Below are 21294 nucleotides of genomic sequence, written 5' to 3' on the forward strand. Positions count from 1 at the left end.
ATTACGACCCTCATGTCGGTTGTTTTACTTACCTGCTGGTAATGTAGCTGATTGTTGGTTGTTGTTCTGTTGGTTGAGATGCTTGTCGGCTGATGATTTGCTGGTTGATTTACTACCGGATGATGGTTTGGTTGATGGATTAGTTATGGTAGGACATTTACTATTCCCTGACTTAAATGGAGATGGAAGCCTATAAAAAGATAAAAGATGAACGAACAATTGATTAGTTATTTACAACATGTTGAACAGCCAATGGAACAACTCCTCAGATGTAGGATAAGGTGTTTACACCTCAAAAGCACCCCCAGTTTTTTGTGGGGTTCATGTTGCTAAGTCTTGAGTTTAAATAGTGTTTTGTGGACTTGTTGGTATCTAGTCTTATTCTTTTTGCCATTGCAAGTTTATCTTTGACTTATAATTTATTTTTGAACATCCTCTTGGTATCTTTGACTTATAATTTTTTGAACATCCTCTTGGTATTTTTGACTTATAGTTTTTGAACATTCTATTGGTATCTTTGACTTATATAATTTTTAAACTTCCTCTTGGTATCTTTGACTTATAACTTTTGAACATCCTCTTGCAGTCTTTGTTTTTATAATGTTCAGTGAAATCAAAGTTCACTTCAAGGTCACTTTTATTATTTAAGTTTTAACCACAATCTTTTTAAATGATGTAAAATGCTAAAATTAACAAAATATCTTTATTTGGTAGACGAATGGCATGTCTGGCAATCCAAATGAATGATCGACACATTTTCTCAATCATAAAATCAAATGAAACTTTTTCCATTACAGGAAGTTATCATGCTACTGTCAGATGCAGTAAATTAAATTTATTCATGATGTACAAGACACAAAAAATATATTCAAAACGTCTGCTGAGGACAATAATCAAATTTTTATATGAATATAAATCTACAAGAAATCCTCAGGAGGGATGTTATTCAATTATAGTGATGTCTCTTACTTTAATGGGCATAGTTAACAGCTAAATGGTTTTAGCACAAAAAATGACTAATTTAAACAATTCAATCTCAAGCTTGATAAACTCACAAATGTGCTGTTTCTATTCTAAATAAAATCCAAGGAATTGTGCTATGACAAATATTAATAATTCTAATAAGAACAACAAATGGCAAACAAAATAGGATAAAATAGAAAAAAGACTTTTTATAAATTCATGTACTGGTAGTTTGAAAGGTAATCCATTTTTATTGGCGAAGAGATGGTCTAGTAAAAGATAAGTTATGCCATGTGAATTTAGAGAGATCAAAATAGAAGCTTTAGTTACATTAAATATAGGAGAAAGGAGAAGATACATTTTTGGGATAAATTCTTTTAAAGAAATATGAAAGAAAAAGATGGTCCTAACATGGTACAGACACATGACAGACTGATATAAACCTTGATTGAGACAAATAAATGGGGAATGTGTCCATGGGACACAGATGAAGCCCCCTCTTGCATATAACGTTAAAAAGGGACATAACTCAAGAACTGTAAACGTGACACTACCCAAATTTGTACTTGAACCAGTGGCGTAGCTACCATTGACGCAACGACGCACTAGCGTGCACAAACGAAATGGCCCCAAAAAAAATCATAATTAAAAAATCATAGCAGTCAAAAAAAGAAAGAGTGCGATTGACTGTCACTTTGTATATATAGGTGTTTCAACTTGTCAGAAAGGTTTCCGTGTTTTCTATCAGTTCAGTTTTGTTGTGCGTACATCGGTATATACAATTTTTAGACTATCTACTAATTTAAAACGAACAACGAGATCGTCTTGTCTATTCGGAAGAACGTTTTCTTGCCCAGATGCTTCTTCCAAACAATCGGAAAAGTTTGAATCGGGACCATCAAATTTGCATATTTCGCGCCTACGAGTCTGATCTTCAGTCAGAAGATCAGTTTCTTCTCAAAATTAAAAGGTGGGTTGCGCGATGGGATATTTATCCATCTAAGAAACCAGACCATCTCTGTGCAACATTGAAGATGATGCCGAAAGAACTTTGCCCAAATATATTCTGTATTCTGCAAATACTTCTCACCATTCCACCCTCAACCTCTACTGCTGAACACTCTTTCAGCGCTCTAAAATGCGTAAAAACGTATCTGAGATCGACCATGGGACAAGAAAGACTTTCTTTACTTGCACTGCTGCACGTTTATTCTGATTTTGACATTGACACTAAAGAAGTTATTGACACGTTTAACAATGCTAGGCAAATGAAAATGTTACTCTCCTAAAGGACCTCGGTTGTTAACTTCAGTCTTACATACGGTCTTACATACGAACGTCACATTCATATATCACCAAATTAAAAATTGATTGTTTGAATTGCTTTGTTTTCGTATGTTAACATATATGTCATGAGAGGATCCAGTTCTCTAGCCCTTTCTTTCTTTGAAGCATAATAAATTGGCGAGCATTGCAAAGTTTTTAGAATTTTTTAGTCAGTTTTAGGTCTTTGATTTGATATACTAGTATAGCAAAACACTCAACTGTGCATACTTCACTTCAAATTTAACCATCTTAGATCGAAAAAAGATTCATTTTCTGTAAAAAAGGGTCCAAACTTTTTTCGCCTCGCTCCTCTCAGCAAAATTTTTTGCCTAGCTACGCTCAGCAACTTCTGCGTGCAGTTCAATAAAAGTCTAGCTACGCCACTGTGAACTAAGTTTTGTGGTAATAATCATTGTGTATATGTTTCATAACATTTAATTGAGGCAAACTTAAGTTAGAGAACGGAAACAAAAAATTCAGCAATTTTTCCATTTGTAAAGAGGCATAACTCTAGAACGGTAAAAGTGATGCCACCAAAATTCAGACTTGATCTGTGTATTGTGGTAATACACATAGTGTATAAGTTTCATAACATTTGGTTGAGGCAAACTAAAGTTAGAGAATGTTAACCAATTTTGGGACGTACGTACGGACGTACAGACGGACAAGGGTAAAACTTAATGCCCCCTCCGCCATGGCAGGGGCATAACAAAAATCTCGCATGAAAAACAAATTCTTGAAATAACATAAAAAAGTCAAGATCCTAACAGGTGACGATTAACAGATTGATAATAATAATATATAATAATATAATATGATATAAACCTTGATTGTGAATCACTACTACTGAGCTGGTTTTTGCTGCTGCCACTTGACTGGTGAGTTGTCTCCCCTGAATGACATTTATTGTGTTCCTGTTTCTGCTGTGTCTTCTGCTGTTGTTTGAATCGTGACAAACTAAAGAACAGGCCTAATATAGCTTTAAGATTCCCATCTTTTATATCTGAAAAATAGTAATATGTACAAACAGACTGAAAAACATGATATTTTCTTTTGAATTGTTTCACATTTTGTCACACCAGGGCTTTTTATAGGTAAGGCTAAATAAGATAAATGGGGAATGTGTCCATGGGACACAGATGATGCCCCCACTTGCATATAACATTATAAAGAGACATAACTCAAGAACCGTAAAAGTGACGCTACAAAAATTCGTATTTGATCTGAGTTTTGTGGTAATGAGCATTGTGTATAAGATTCATAACATTTGGTTAAGGCAAACTTAAGTTAGAGAACGGAAACAAAAAATTCAGCAATTTTCTATTGTAAAGGGGCATAACTCTAGAACGGTAAAGGTGACACCACCCAAATTCAAACTTGGTCTGTGTTTGAGGTAATAAGCATTGTGTATAAGTTTCCTAACATTTGGTTGAGGTGAACTAAAGTTAGAGAATGGAAACCAATTTTGGGTCGTACAGATGTAAAGACGGACGGAGAAGGGTAAAATTTAATGCCCCTCTGCTATGGCGGGGGAATAAAAACATATGTGTGGTTCCAGTTACCTGACCTACCCTAGTACTCTTTTTTTCCATTTCTGAATAAAATGCTTCGCTGGGGCGCAGCTTGATACGACCGCAGAGGTCGAACCCTGAACAGTTGGGGCAAGTATGGACACAACATTCAAGCTTGATACAGCTCTGAATTTGGATTGTTATTAAATATTTGACACAGCATAGGTTTCTGACACAGAAAGAATGTGGTCTAAGAACTTGAATTTTTTTAATTTACCTATTATGGTCCAATGTCCAAAATCAAAATACATGGTTAGATTCAGCATATCAAAGAACCCCATATATTCAATTTTTGTTAAAATCAAACAAAGTTTAATTTTGGACCCCAACTTGGACAAACTTGAAAACTGGGCCCATAATCAAAAATCTAAACACATGTTTAGATTCAGCATATCAAAGAACCCCAAGAATTCAATTTTTGCTAAAATCAAACTAAGTTTAATTTTGGACCCTTTGGACCTTAATGTAGACCAATTTAAAAAACGGGACTTAAAATTAAAAATCTAAATACACGGTTAGATTTGGAATATCAAAGAACCCCAATAATTCAATTTTTGATGAAATCAAACAAAGTTTAATTTTGGACCCTTTTGACCTCAATATGAACCAATTTGATAGCGGGGCCCACAAATAAAAATTCTAAATTCATGGTTAGATTCAGCATATCAAAGAACCCCATATATTCAATTTTTGTTGAAATCAAAAAAAGTTTAATTTTGGACCCCAACTTGGACCAACTTGAAAACTGGGCCCATAATCAAAAATCTAAACACATGTTTAGATTCAGCATATCAAAGAACCCCAAGAATTCAATTTTTGTTAAAATCAAACTAAGTTTAATTTTGGACCCTTTGGACCTCAATGAAGACCAATTTAAAAAACGGGACTTAAAATTAAAAATCTAAATACACGGTTAGATTTGGAATATCAAAGAACCCCAATAATTCAATTTTTGATGAAATCAAACAAAGTTTAATTTTGGACCCTTTTGACCTCAATATGAACCAATTTGATAGCAGGGCCCACAAATAAAAAATCTAAATACATGGTTAGATTCAGCATATCAAAGAACCTCATATATTCAATTTTTGTTGAAATCAAACAAAGTTTAATTTTGGACCCCAATTTGGACCAACTTGAAAACTGGGCCCATAATCAAAAATCTAAATACATGTTTAGATTCAGCATATCAAAGAACCCCATTTATTCAATTTTTGTTGAAATCAAACAAAGTTTAAATACTGGACCCTATCTTGGACCAACTTGAAAACTGGGCCCATAATCAAAAATCTAAACACATGTTTAGATTCAGCAAATCAAAGAACCCCAAGAATTCAATTTTTGTTAAAATCAAACTAAGTTTAATTTTGGACCCTTTGGACCTCAATGTAGACCAATTTAAAAAACAGGACCCAAAATTAAAAACCTAAATACACAGTTAGATTTGGAATATCAAAGAACCCCAATAATTCAATTTTAGATGAAATCAAACAAAGTTTAATTTTGGACCCTTTTGACCTCAATATGAACCAATTAGATAACGGGGTCCACAAATAAAAAATCTAAATACATGGTTAGATTCAGCATATCAAAGAACCCCATATATTCAATTTTTGTTGAAATCAAACAAAGTTTAATTTTGGACCCCAATTTGGACCAACTTGAAAACTGGGCCAAAAATCAAAAATCTAAATACATGTTTAGATTCAGCATATCAAAGAACCTCATATATTCAATTTTTGCTAAAATCAAACAAAGTTTAATTTTGGACCCTTTGGACATTAATGTAGACCAATTTGAAAACTGGACCCAAAATTAAAAATCTAAATACACTGTTAGATTCGGCATAACAAATAAATAAATGTGATCAAAGATTTTACAAATCTAATGCGCCATACTGTGCAATTAAAGATTACTTCTTGAAATTTTTCAATATTTGAAATTTGAAAAAAAAAAAAATATTTGAAGAATAATTCTTTTTAATTTCTGAAATCTGAAATGAGAAAAAATTGGCCCCCCACAATTTCTTTTTATCCCCCCCCCCTCTTTTTCCCCCAAAAAAATTCTTTCCCTCAAGATATGGTCATAATCTCAATTCAAATTTCCAATGGAGTTGGCAACCATAATTACCCATTTAAATTTACCATAGTGCTAACTTAATCTAATTTATAATAGAATTAATAAAAATATAGTGTCAAATCTTTCATATGGATTTTTTTGTAAAAAAAAAAGATGAAAACATTTGCAGATATTTTTACTGGTCTTCCTTTATAAATATGCATTTCTTTAAACATAATTTAAAAGCAGTGTAAGGGAAGTAACCAAAACGTTGTATTTGGATTACCTCCCTTACACTATTTTAGATTATCTTTATTGTTCATTAACCATTACTTTATACATAATTTAAAAGCAGTGTAAGGGAGATAATTTCAATGATGTATTTGATTTATCTCCCTTACACTGCTTTAAATTATGTTTTGTACTAAAGTATTTGTCCATTAACCAGGACAACCTTGTTTTTCCCCCTTTTTTGCCCCTAATTCCTAAACGGTTTGAGCCATAACCCCCCAAAGCAAATCCTAACCATCCCTTTGTGGTATGGAAACTTGTAGTATAATTTCAGAGAGATCCATACACCGTTCCACAGTTATTGTCTGGAAACTAGAAAATGCTCATTTTTGGCCCCTTTTTGGCCCCTAATTCCTTAACTGTTGGTACCATAACCCCCAAAATCAATCCCAACCTTCCTTTTGTGGTATTTAACCTTATGGTAAAATTTCAAAAAGATCCATTCACTTAAACTAAAGTTAGAGTGCGAAAACCAATATGTATTCGGACGACGACGCCGGACGACGACGACGACGACGACGACGACGACGCCAACGTCATACCAATATACGACCACAAAATTTTTTTGCGGTCGTATAAAAATGAATTTTGAAAGATCCTATTTTGTGGAATGTGAATTTCAATAATTTAAATTCACAGACTTCTGTCATCTGAATTTCCATTAGACGTATCCACTACGGCTAAAAATTCAACAAAATTAACTAAAACCATAACACGTTATTTTTACAACCAAACATATAGTTTTGAATTTTCCTTGGAGTTCGGTATTTTTGTTATTTTACTGATTATAGAAAATGGTGAATTTTCGGTAGGGATGTATAAATTTCAGAATTGGACACACAATTTTTTTCTCCTGTTTTTTGACAATCCAAAAAAAAAAAAAAAAAATTCTGACCTACAGACCCTATTTTTTTTCAGGATGTAACTGGAACCACACATATATTTTCATTTGGAACCTTAGATGCTATTAGATGGGCTTGCTCATTGTTCAAGACCATACAGTGACCTTTAATTAATTACATCCTTTGGTTTTATGGATACAGTTGTCTCATTTTCTTATTCTTGTACTAATGAATATAGCTTGAAGTTTCCATCTTTTTTTATCTGAAAAATATATATATGAATAGCTTGCTATGCGGAATGGGACTTGTTCATTGATGAAGTTCTTAGGATGACCTTTAATGGCTTACCTTCTACATCATTCGGTTCCTCATTGGCAATCATACCACATCTTCTGATTTTTATAAGTACATATTTAGGCAGAAATTCAAGGCACTTACCCATATCTTTATATAAAACTCAATGTCACTTTTGTTAAAAATGCAGATCTTCAAACCAAAGCTAACTGTGCTAAATTCTAAATATTGATGTTAAATTATATTCACTCAGCTGCAATTTAGTCAATGATTTTCGATGAAGAAAGCCACTGGACGTTAAGCAACCAACAATCAATCAATCAATAGATGAGGAAAACTTTAAAAATCTCTTGACCATAATTATTTGTCTTAAAATATTGCTAGTAATACTGCATGTGTTAATAATACTAGCTTAGTTTTAACATTACTGGTAAGAAGTAAAACATATTGTAATAAGGTTAATGATAAATTATTTCCCCCTTTTTTTCCCTAACATACAAACCTTTAGCTGAGAGTCCTTCTACACTTACACCAAGATTGGCCAGGAATGTAAGACAAGTGTTGATATTTTCAACCTGCAATAACAAATAAATCATACTTTTAATACAATTGGAAGTATAATGCACAAATAGATTAAGAATTATATGAAACAGTTATGACATCTGATGAATGCCTCATTACTATAAAGCTGCAATTTAATTTGATTGACAGTAGTACTTTAAACCCAATGGTGAGATCTTAACCTCAATATGTAAATCAAGACAGTACCAGTTTAACTGTCAATCAAGACATTAAAGGGTACCAGTTTAACTGTCAATCAAGTATTATAGTAATTCACTACATGCTATTTACAACAACTAATATCTCTTCAGTGATATTAGAGGCCAAAATATTTGTAATCAAAAACCTTATACAAACATTGAAAAGCTGTAATTTTAAACCTTTCAATGGTAAAATTGAAAATCAGCTTTATAATATAATTTTATTATTTCATACAATTGTCAGTATGAAAACTTAAGTCTACAAGTATAACTGAAAGAGGCTTGAAGTCAAAACTACCAAATAATAGCATAAATACTTCCACAACTTCCTGTGACACAACAGTACACACATCAACAGCAAAACTGGCAGTTAGTCGCCAGGAAGTAAATTACCTTAGTGGAAAAAGGGGGGTGGGTGGGGTGGTTTAACACAGGGATGCTCATTACCAAATCCTGCTATTTCAGTTTTTTTTACCCCACTTTTCCCCCTTTCTTTTTCCCAGATCCTATTTTTTTACCCTCTAATTATCTATCATCTCATAGTGTGTCATCCCCTTCCTTAGTCTATATGTATGACTACACATACTTGTAACAGCACTCATTTCAAAAGAACCTGGAAAAAACATTTTTATTTTGAAATTGATAGCACCACACACTTACAATAAACTTGAAGACTAAAGCAGGAGCCTTGAAGTCAATTACCTACCACAACTGGTCAAACACTCTGTACATTAAAGATATTGATATTGCTGACCAAACATGTAATAAGGGGAGAACCATGGCTGGGAAGGGGGGGTGTGTGATTGTAAAATCTAATGTTACAGACAACAAAATCCACCAATATTAGTGAGAACATGAAAGTCCTGTCACAAAAGGTCAGTCAGTTCTACAAAAACCATACCATTAATTTTACTATTATGTGAGAAGACATCATAAACTGTAGAACCATCATGTGTAAAATCTAAAGATGGAAGTTAATAGCCATCCACATCTGTTTGATGTGATTCTTAATTCTGACTTAATTACAGCAGCTTGTTAATTTGAGGTTTTGTCACATCTTCTGTAATGCTAAAAACATGTAAATCTGTATATACATTTTTCAACAGAGTTACAATTGAAGACATTACTGATGATGCTTTATGTAATGAGATAAAATCTATACCATGTGGATACAAATAGGTATAACTAGATAAACATTAACTAATGTCTCAGTACAATTCAGTTCAGACTTTGCTAATAGTTACATAAAAGATAAATGCATATTTTTTCTTGTTGTAAAACATGCTGAGGGGTGTCAAAATTGTTCAAATGAAAGACCGACCACTGTAAGGAGGACTTCCTGTGGGCAATCCTGACACCCAAAGAAGAATTTTCATTGAAACTTATTAATCGTCCAGGTTAGAATGACCTAACATTCTGAAATAACTCCCTATAGGTATATAAAAATATTTATACCTCAGTGTGTACAAAAAACAATGAAGTAATGTTTTTTAAAACATTTTGTTAGTGACTGACCAAAGAGTTAAGAACTACAGATCACTGGATAGCATTTAGTTAGCATAAAATGAGTTTTACCCTATTTTACTTATCATAAACAGCATAATTGTCTATTTTCTTCTGCAGCACCTCAGGGATCACCCTCGATTTTTGCTCAGCCTTTAGTTTTCTACGTTGTGTTTTGTATACTGTTGTTTGTCTTTTGATCTTTTTTTGTTTTTTGCCATGGCGTTGTCAGTTTATTTTCGACTTATGAGTTTGAATGTCACTTTTGGATCTTTCAACTCTCTTTTATTACTGATCTTTTTCTTTACAATGATGATTTTTTTTGTCAAAATTTAACTCTGAGTCTTTTTTAACGAATTGTTTTTTCTTCTAAATTTTTTATCTTAATTTTATTCTTTAATGAAAAAGCGCTTTACGCCTATATGGGCCAATGGCTTTAACAAACATACATGATATATAAAACTCTGAATTTGAGAAAACAGACTGAACTTTATAAAACTGTATAAAACAGAAAAAAGACAGAACTTTCACTATTTATTTCTATCTAATCAAATTCTATCTTTCTAATTTGCTAAAAAAAAAAAAATTGTACGGAAATCCCCCAAAGTGCAATTTCTACAAATATTGGTAACTGCTAACCAATTTCTTTCCAAATTAACTTGCATTTAAAATGTCAATGTCATTAGGAAAAGTCCATAAATTTCTCTGATTTGTGTAAAAATAATGTAAAAGTCATGTTTTGTTGATAAATTTCTACTTTAAATGGACCCAAAATACCTTGTATTGATTTGGACATTTAACCCTAGACAAAAATATCTTACAAATTTCCTGAAGCATGTATATTTCAGGAAATGAAACTGACGTTTAAGCAATTGATATTGACATATCTATGTTTCAGTGCAGTCTATGTCAACAAAAATCAGCTGATCAATCAAAAAGAAAATCTCCAAGAGGACACAACTTGCACATCAATCAAAGAGAATCTATGAGAAGACACCACTTGCACATCAATCAAAGAGAACCTATTAGAAGACACTCTTGTTCCCTTTTGATAACAGTTTTGACTGGCATACTGATGAAATCTTTGGTTGATTTATTGATCAATTCTCCACAAAGTTTTAATGGGTCCTAGTCTGGTCACTGACAATCATCTGAGGTATTCCAAAACAAGGTTTATGTTTACAATATTACATTGTCAGTCACAAGAATCCAGTGGCGGATCCAGGGGGTGTACAGGATGTAACCCCCCTTTCACCCTTGATTGCCAAAAAGTATTATATCATTTTTTCCACGATTTATATCATTTTTTTAGGATGAAATCATCCAAAATTTTGCTATATTTAATTCATTTTATGAAATTACGCCCTCACCCCCAATTAAAAAATTTCTGGATCTGCCCCCTGCAATCGGTTGTCACTATAATGAAGTAGCTGTTTTAACAAATTTTTGCACATATATCTTAGAAACACTATAATTTTGCACTGATAAAAAAACAAGGTTTGAAGGAAAGTTTTTACTTTCATACATCTCCAATCCAGAATAGGCATCCACATATAGGTATATACCCTAATCAGATAACTTCAGATTTGAGGATAAGTTTTATCTGGTAATTTTTTTGAAAGGTTACAGAAGGTGAAAGATACAGGTGATGTATATCAAAGTGTTGACAGGTCACCTGATAAGGTCAACATCTTTCTATGTTAACTTGTAACTAAATATTTTGGTTTATTTGCAATTCTTGACTTTTTACAAATGTTTCAACACTCGAAATCTATCATTGAAGTAATTTCTGACCTTTTTACAAGACAGGCATGGAATGAAATGTTTTTTCAACCACCTTTTCTGTTATTTTAACATGAGGAAATAAGTATTTAGAGAATTCTGACCTTTAGGCAATACAGACATAGAGTGAAATGTTTTTTCAACCACCTTTTGTGTTTATTCTAACATGAGAAAATAAGTATAAAAATAAAAAGATGTGGTATAATTTTTTCAATGAGACATTATCATTTTCTCTCCACCAGACAACAAATGACATAGAAGTTAACAACTATAGGTCACCGTAAGTAGTTTATACTGGACTGTTTTGGTTTTTTTATTACCCATCTATAAGCTTACTATTTCTCAAAGAGCAGAATTAACAGGACGTCTCGTAAAACAAATAACTGAAAGATGTTTGGTGTTTAAATTGCTGTTCATTGAAGTTTTTAAGAAGAAAAAAAAAATGAAAAATTGATTGATTGGTCTATTTATTGGTGTTTAGAATCATTAATAGGCTATTTCTTGGTTACCAGTTTGTATTGGTGGTCAGGAAGCTGATGTGCACCATGAAAACCACCAACCTTAGGCAGAAAAACTGACCATATTAGTCAATTAAGATTGGAGTCAAACACACCTGCAGGTTTTGAACTTACAACAACCTCAGTGTTGACAGGCTAGTGATATAGTAGTTAAACTACTTTGACCACTTCGCCACCAACTTTTTGGTGCAGATCAATTAAGTGCTACTCTGGATCGATCTTCATCAGGAAGACTCAATCTCAAAACATTTGAAAAACTGAATGATGTATATGTTGCTGGTTTTTTTTTTGGTTTTTTTTTTCAATTATATTACTGTAAATTCTGAAATTGATGTGCATTTATAACTGCAAATAATTGATCTTCGACAAAATCTAATTAATGCAATTGCAAAAATATTATGATGATAAATCCCTACTGAAATTATGAATGCAAGTTATTATAATTGTGAAACTCGGATGCTGCTGCATTTTTCGCATTAATAAAAGCATCGCAATAATTTCTGAACTTACAATACATGCTTTTTTTATGTCTAGATAGAATATATTATTGTTCTGCAAATGTTCCTTCAATCATATTGTTTATGTTCTATATGCTCTGTCCTGTGGGTCCTAATCTGGTGAATAAAATTCTTATCATAAAACAGAAGGATGGGAACAAAATGGAAGATGATAGGTCTAAGTTTGTTTTTTTACATACTATTAGACATGACACATAACAAGACATGACACATAATAATACATGACACATAATAAGACATGACACATAACACGACATGACACATAATAAGACATGACACATAATAAGACATGACACGACACATAACAAGGCATGACACATAATAAGACATGACACATTACAAGACATGACACATAATAAGACATGACACAAAATCCCAATACACAAAACCCAAAGCAAAGGAACAGCAGTTTTATTGCTGTTCTTCAATTCAATGTTGTCCTGAGGCTTTAGTAACACATTGCATAGCTCCCCTTGACTGCAAAGTTTACTCTTATGATAAAATTAATAGTTTGCAAATATTTTCTCAATATAAACAAAACAAATTACAAAGTTGATAATGTTAATATTAAAACTCACTACAAAATCACTGGTCTCCCAATTTACTATTTATCAGGTAAAATATGATTGATTATATTATGAGGATATAAAATAAAATTAAAAGACTGCAAATATTTATTTAACAGCCAATGTAAACAAAGTGCAACTATATGCACAATATGCATTTATTATCTTTGTTTCATAGCATTTATCATTGGCTGGTAAACATAAGTAATTAAGTCTGTAAACTCGGGTAGCAGATGCATATTTAAGGATGTTCTCTACTCTGTTTCAAAATTATAACAAGATTTTTAAAAGACTGTTATAAATTGAAAGTATATGAATAAAGGAACTTAAACAAAGCAGAAAAAAATGAAGGGTCCGTGTGCTTGTTTTCAAGATATAAGCCATTGAAAATTTGGCGGGAAGTGATTCTCTCTAGATTTTCATGCATTTAACATTTGCACCTTTTCTCTTTCAAAAACTATGAAAAAATAATAAGGATTTTTAAAGATTTTCAAAAAATGCTTTTAAAACTATACATAATTAAAATATGAAAAGAAAAGTAGGGGTTTGTGGGCAAAATTTTTTAATGGTACTACATCGATAAAACCAGAGGATTCTGAATATCTGGCAAAAATTCAAAAACAAGAGGAGCGAACATGACCTTAACTGATGTTGATTTTGTTCTCAATCAAAAATCTTAAATCACCATGACACAAACATTATAAATATTAATTATGATTAATCCATTTATATACTACAGTGCATGTGTAAGGATTATAAAATATGTTTTGGCTATGAAATTAAACCAGATAATTGAAAGATTTTTTCGATTTTCTATTGGGACAATTCAAGAAGTCTTCATTAAAGGATTCAACACATCCCTCCAACATAACAGTCTTTGTCAATGAAACAAAGCAAATGTGTTCTATCGATTTTTCACTAAAGTAACAGTTTTTCTCTGAACAGCAGACTAAACCAGCTAGGACACAAGATTTTCAAATGATAATGCTGGACTAAATTGAAATTAGTTGTTATCTGCAGGAAATTGTTTAAATTAATTATCTCGGCTGCATTTATACAAATTAGAAATTCTTTGCAATCCGCATGAAAGCTCTAATTAGTGATCTGTTTTGAACAAAAAGATCTGAAATGCTGCTTTTACTGCAACAATCAATGAATCAGCAATTATTAAGTTTTACAGTAAAATATTTCATTTATAATTACAAATTATTTTGACAGTTTTGATTTTTGCAATTTACATCATATTTGAATAATTAAAGGAGACAAATTCCTAGAAAAGGGACTATAGTCCTTTTGCTGTAAATTCAAAACATAAAATTATTGTATAAACTTTTAGTTATTAGATCATCAATCTTGTCAATCAGACTCATCAATAAAAGTCGTTAATTATCAATTTGTTATCTTTAACTGACAGTTTAATTAAAATGACATGGTAAAAAGGTGCTTTTAAATGTTGTTGTGGCATATGAGGGGCCTGATGGGTTATTTTCGTTCTTCGTGATCGGCTCATTTTCGCTATCCTGATCCGTTTTTCTACAGATTTATTTTATTTTATATATTTTCGTGATCCGTTATCATGGAAATTTATTTTCTGTGAATCGTGATTGACAAAAAAATCAACTCGTGAATCGTGATGAGACCCCCCCCCCCATCAGGCCCCTCACATATAGTAACATTCAGCATGTACTGTTTACATATTTTTTATATTTTATAAACACCCACACTCAATTTTAAGGATCTAGTGTCGCTGCATGGTTGAAATTTTTTAGCTATTGTAAAATTTATATATTTTTTTTGGTGGGAGGGGTCAGAGGTTCAATGTATTATAGCAGAAGGTCATAGGTGAATGAAATAGAAATTTTGAAAAAAAAAACCAACAAAAAATCAAAATTATCAGTGATGTATGAAAATATAAACCTAAAAGGGGAGATAATTCTCTTACTTATTTATGCTAACAGTGAAAAGAGAAAAGACAGCTGGAGAAAGAAATGTTCTTCCTCCTTTTTTTCACTCATTTTTAAGAGGGAACATTAAATTAATCCTATATTCTGTGATGTATCCTCACTTAAGAAATTTTTACTTTAGGAAATCCTCCTATGATTCACATCAATTTAATATCCCTGTCTATAAAAAAAATTACTTCTTTCATCGACATTTCTAATTTGCACGCCCCCTTCTACCAAAAACATCTTCCATGAATCACCAATAATATAAGGCTCTCTCATTTGTTATTAATTAGCAAGAAGTTATATGTTACGAAAAAATCCAATATAATTTTGACTCCCATCTGTAAAAGATATATGATGAAACAGACTACACACAATTGTACTGATATTTGCAGAACTTGCTAATTCAGACATTATCAAATTGTAAGTCAGAGCGGAGCTCTGCCAGACTTATCGAAGATCTCTCGGCACCACTTCACCGAGGATGTTCCTAATTGTCACAATGAATCATTGGAAAATGAATCATTTGTAAATATTGAAAGTTTGTATCAGAATTCCCTCATAACTTTATGATGAATTAAAGAAATGTCGAAAAGTTAGGATGAAAAATTGCAGATGACTTTGTATGGTCAATTATGAAAGTTCAACAAGGCAAAGATATCTGTATGATTAATTTTTCTGCAAGATAATATTCTGAGTAAAATCAGGTCATCTTCAAGATGAAATTGCAACGATTCCTTTTATTCGTCATACAGCTAAGAACTAATTTTACAGCAAATTTTTGGATATCAGAATGATTTGCTTTTAAAGACAAAGTTCAAGTATGATTACAAGGTCATCATGTGACAAAATTGCCATTTACCATTATCATACCTCTAGATGTCTATTGGGTTGTTGTGTCATTGGGGCCTACTTTGATTGGTCCAACTCGGGTTAGTAGAGTCTGTCAAGTAAACTCGACTGACAATCAAACTCCCCGAGTTTGACCTTTTGAACCTACCTGAGTTAACTCGACAGTAACCATGGGTTGAGGCAGGTTTACTAGAGTTACAAAATGGTGAAAAACAAGAACAGCAAAGAAGAGTATGAAATAAATATTTTTTGTGTGTAAATACTGTCGGTGATGTTTATAAATAGAGCAGAGAAAAAAGATATTTTCGTGAATTTGAGTTGCTTAGAGAGTAAGATGTGAATGTAATTACGACAATCCATTCTCTTTACTTACAACGCAAGTTTTAAAATGAATGTAGTAACCTGCATGGGAAGAACTGTAAATGATTAAATGATAAAAGTTCTTTAATTTAATGTTACAAATTTAAACAAACATAAAGTTGTTTATTATCGACGTCTATAAAAAGAATTAACTACTGCATATTTATATCCACCCTTTTGAGAGTCAACTCGAGAAGAGTTTTTCACTTTGATTTCGCGAATTCACATGGGTAATAACACTCATTTTATAACTCTAGTCAACCAGAGTTGGACGAATCGAAGTAGGCCTGGGTTGCCGACTTATTGACATATATATGTAACTTTTTCATATGAAGTTATTACAGCAGAAAATTCAAATGTATTATTACTTTCTTCTACAACATTTGTTGTATAACCTTTACATATCAAATTCAAACTTGAAAATGAAAATAAATTCTGGAAATCAGTTTGGATATTTCTGCCTAGACGAATTTAATTAAAAAAGGATAAGATTCTTGAGACTTAAGAAAAGGCTAATGTACCTTTTATTAGTGACACTTTTGAGTATATATAAGTCAGTCTGATGTTATTAAGTCTAGACAAAAACCAATGTGATCTTCATATTAAGTTCCCTTTTTCTCATTAGATAAAATTAGACTGCATCAGAAAATGCCAAATTATACAAATTAACTCCTTTCCTTCATAGAAATGGACTTAATCAAACCGTAACTTGTCTGTTGATTTAAAAAAACAGCCTGCAACATTAAGATAAAAAGGGTAAAGCGACTTAATTTCTAAGAAATCATAAATGGGAATTTTGTGCATAGAAATGATGTGAATATGTCAAACTTACTGCATCTTCTCTTAAAAGAAAACATTAAATAGCAACAAAAAAATATGCTAAGCAATCATAATAATAACCCCAAACATTGATTTAATTACCTACTCTGGTACCATGATAACCTTGCTCTCTATCTTGCCAACCAATGTTACCTACTCTGATAACATGATAACCTTGCTCTCTATCTTGCCAACCAATGTTACCTACGCTGGTAAACATGATAACCTCACTCTCTTTCTTGCCAACCAATGTTACCTACTCTGGTACCATGATAACCTCGCTCTCTATCTTGCCAACCAATGTTACCTACTCTGGTAAACATGATAACCTCACTCTCTATCTTGCCAACCAATGTTACCTAATCTGGTACCATGATAACCTCGCTCTCTATCTTGCCAACCAATGTTACCTACTCTGGTAAACATGATAACCTCGCTCTCTATCTTGCCAGCCAATGTTACCTACTGTGGTGCCATGATAACCTCGCTCTCTATCTTGCCAACCAATGTTACCTACTCTGGTAACATGATAACCTCGCTCTCTATCTTGCCAACCAATGTTACTTACTCTGGTAACAGGATAACCTCGCTCTCTATCTTGCAAACCAATGTTACCTACTCTGGTAACATGATAACCTCGCTCTCTATCTTGCCAACCAATGTTACCTACTCTGGTAACATGATAACCTTGCTCTCTATCTTGCCAACCAATGTTACCTACTCTGGTCACATGATAACCTCTCTCTCTATTTTGCCAACCAATGTTACCTACTCTGGTAACATGATAACCTCTCTCTCTATCTTGCCAACCAATGTTACCTACTCTGGTAACATGATAACCTCTCTCTCTATCTTGCCAACCAATGTTACCTACTCTGATACCATGATAACCTTGCTCTCTATCTTGACAATCAATGTTATCTACTCTGGTAACATTATAACCTTGCTCTCTATCTTGCCAACCAATGTTACCTACTCTGGTAACATGATAACCTCTCTCTCTATCTTGCCAACCAATGTTACCTACTCTGGTAAACATGATGACCATTTAAGCAAACAAGTTTTCAATCATGAGAAATTTGCATAAATGATGTTTTATATTCTATATGCCTTTACTGTAAACCAACTTAATGTTCATAGATACTTTTTAATACAGTAGGTTATCATTGGTAAAAGAGAAAAATTACTTTAGTCATACATTTACACATCCTTGGCTTTCAGATGTTTTAGTTTGAGAGTTCCTGATGAAGGGAAGTCCAGAAAAGCACGGTGGTCACCCGAAACTGATTAAGTGCTATTTTCATATACCTTATTTGAGAAGTATAAGACATTTGAGTGCCGAAAGTTTTAGGACATTGGAGGAAAAATAAAATTAAGCATAGTACATTTGAGCGAAAAAAAATTAAGAATGATGAAGGAGTACTCCTTCTGATCGCCAGATATAAAATTTTTACCGCCTGCTCACCACGGGGAGGTAGAAGAATTTCTTGCACACTGCATAAACATTGAAGATTGGTTACACATGTAAGAATAATTATTCCAGTTTGTTTATCATTAACCTGTACAAAATTATCAAATTTATTTGTCTCAATATCCATCTTTGTTAACGATTCGTGCGTAAAATCCTCTCTAGATTTTGGAAGTGCAGGGATATAATTCTTCTACTTGTAGTGTTTGGTCCACTCTATATGTATATTGGAAACTGTCACAAACAAGTCGAAGGCTCAATATTTGCCTTTTTTATAGTCCCGGTCAAAATGATATTCATTTTAACATAAACAGTACATGTATTTTAAGTATTAAGAATTCAAGCGCCAAGGGATTTCAATTTTAATGAATATAAGAAATTTAGAACAAAGAAAATTTGCATATCTAATGAATTATAGTAGAATTGGTTGGCAAGAAAGAGAGTGAGGTTATCATGTTTACCAGCGTAGGTAACATTGGTTGGCAAGATAGAGAGCAAGGTTATCATGGTACCAGAGTAGGTAACATTGGTTGGCAAGATAGAGAGCAAGGTTATCATGTTACCAGAGTAGGTAACATTGGTTGGCAAGATAGAGAGAGAGGTTATCATGTTACCAGAGTAGGTAACATTGGTTGGCAAAATAGAGAGAGAGGTTATCATGTGACCAGAGTAGATAACATTGGTTGGCAAGATAGAGAGCAAGGTTATCATGTTACCAGAGTAGGTAACATTGGTTGGCAAGATAGAGAGCGAGGTTATCATGTTATCAGAGTAGGTAACATTGGTTGGCAAGATAGAGAGCAAGGTTATCATGGTACCAGAGTAGGTAACATTGGTTGGCAAGATAGAGAGCAAGGTTATCATGTTACCAGAGTAGGTAACATTGGTTGGCAAGATAGAGAGTAAGGTTATCATGTTACCAGAGTAGGTAACATTGGTTGGCAAGATAGAGAGCAAGGTTATCATGTTACCAGTGTAGGTAACATTGGTTGGCAAGATAGAGAGCAAGGTTATCATGGTACCAGAGTAGGTAACATTGGTTGGCAAGATAGAGAGCAAGGTTATCATGTTACCAGAGTAGGTAACATTGGTTGGCAAGATAGAGAGCAAGGTTATCATGGTACCAGAGTAGGTAACATTGGTTGGCAAGATAGAGAGCAAGGTTATCATGTTACCAGAGTAGGTAACATTGGTTGGCAAGATAGAGAGCAAGGTTATCATGTTACCAGAGTAGGTAACATTGGTTGGCAAGATAGAGAGGGAGGTTATCATGGTATCAGAGTAGGTAACATTGGTTGGCAAGATAGAGAGCAAGGTTATCATGGTACCAGAGTAGGTAACATTGGTTGGCAAGATAGAGAGCAAGGTTATCATGGTACCAGGGTAGGTAACATTGGTTGGCAAGATAGAGAGCACGGTTATCATGTTACCAGAGTAGGTAACATTGGTTGGCAAGATAGAGAGCGAGGTTATCATGGTACCAGAGTAGGTAACATTGGTTGGCAAGATAGAGAGCGAGGTTATCATGTTACCAGAGTAGGTAACATTGGTTGGCAAGATAGAGAGCGAGGTTATCATGTTACCAGAGTAGGTAACATTGGTTGGCAAGATAGAGAGCGAGGTTATCATGTTACCAGAGTAGGTAACATTGGTTGGCAAGATAGAGAGCGAGGTTATCATGTTACCAGAGTAGGTAACATTGGTTGGCAATATAGAGAGAGAGGTTATCATGTTACCACAGTAGGTAACATTGGTTGGCAAGATAGAGAGAGAGGTTATCATGTTACCAGAGTAGGTAACATTGGTTGGCAAGATAGAGAGCGATATATGAAAATCATTATGAGTGGATACAATTTGAAAAGGAATGAAATCTTTCAAATTTGTTTATTGGCCAAAAACCAGGATTGGATTTCCTTTAAACTGATATAGACATACAACAGTTTAAGACATCTGCAATTGATGAAGACAAGAATTTGTGTGACTTACTGTAAATTCAGAAATTATTGCATGCATTTATTATTGCGATTTTAAAAAAAATAACAAAAATGCGAGTTTAATTATTGCGATTTTAGGAAAAGCTACATACAGATATATGTATTTGATATCAGAATGAGAATTCTTATTATTGCGATACTAAAGTAGTCGCATTATTCGCATTAATAAAAACCTCGCAATAATTTCTAAATTTACAGTAGTTAGATCTAGATATCTTTTGTTGTTTTGTATTGTTAGGTTGCTCAGTCTCATTGTCATAAAATCAGACACACCTTCCATTATTCATATGGGTTTTTAAGTTTTTACAACTTGTATAAATTTAGAGGAATTTTAAAATGGTGTCTCCATTGAATGCAGATATCATATATGGGAGTTTATATATTATATGAGTCAGGCGAGTTCATTTAGAATAGACCCATTCTCAAACTTTTAGGTAAAATACAATTTACTTTTTTGTATTTATCTTTGGCCATTACATGATTAGATATTCTCCCTTCCGAATCATTTGGCATCATTTAGCCGCAGATAATAGATAGATACAAGATAGAGGCCGTAAGACATCAAAAGAAATTACGATTTTCTGAGGAAGCTAGGTGTTAAAGGTTGGCTTACAGACTTCTATTAAGTATGTACTGCGATAATTAAATCAGATATTATTTTCTTAGGGAATAATTGAATAAGACTTTTTACATGTGTCAGCTCTGCTGCAGTGAATATTAGGTCTTCCAGAAATAACTTTATTGCATGTAAAATGACCATTAAATCAATGTTTGGGGTTATTATTATGATTGCTTAGCAGCAACAGAGTAATTCTGTGAGCTGGAAGGCTTCAGTTTTAAAGAATCTTGCAAGTTTTGAAAA

General features: G+C 32.9%; 1 protein-coding gene across 1 annotated transcript in view; it reads right to left on the reverse strand.

Annotated features, from left to right (window-relative positions):
• The window catches only part of LOC127724559 (neuron navigator 3-like), a 175976-nt gene that overhangs the window by 134990 nt on the left and 19692 nt on the right, over positions 1–21294 (reverse strand). The window contains exons 4-6 of the mRNA XM_052231542.1: positions 7848–7920; positions 3115–3292; positions 33–190 (exon numbers count right to left, since the gene is read on the reverse strand). Of these exons, the coding sequence (XP_052087502.1) occupies positions 33–190; positions 3115–3292; positions 7848–7920 (409 nt within the window). The remainder of the gene's footprint in view (positions 1–32; positions 191–3114; positions 3293–7847; positions 7921–21294) is intronic.

The sequence above is a fragment of the Mytilus californianus genome, unplaced genomic scaffold, assembly GCF_021869535.1.
Source record: "Mytilus californianus isolate M0D057914Y unplaced genomic scaffold, xbMytCali1.0.p SCAF_14, whole genome shotgun sequence".
Taxonomy (NCBI): Eukaryota; Metazoa; Mollusca; class Bivalvia; order Mytilida; family Mytilidae; genus Mytilus; species Mytilus californianus.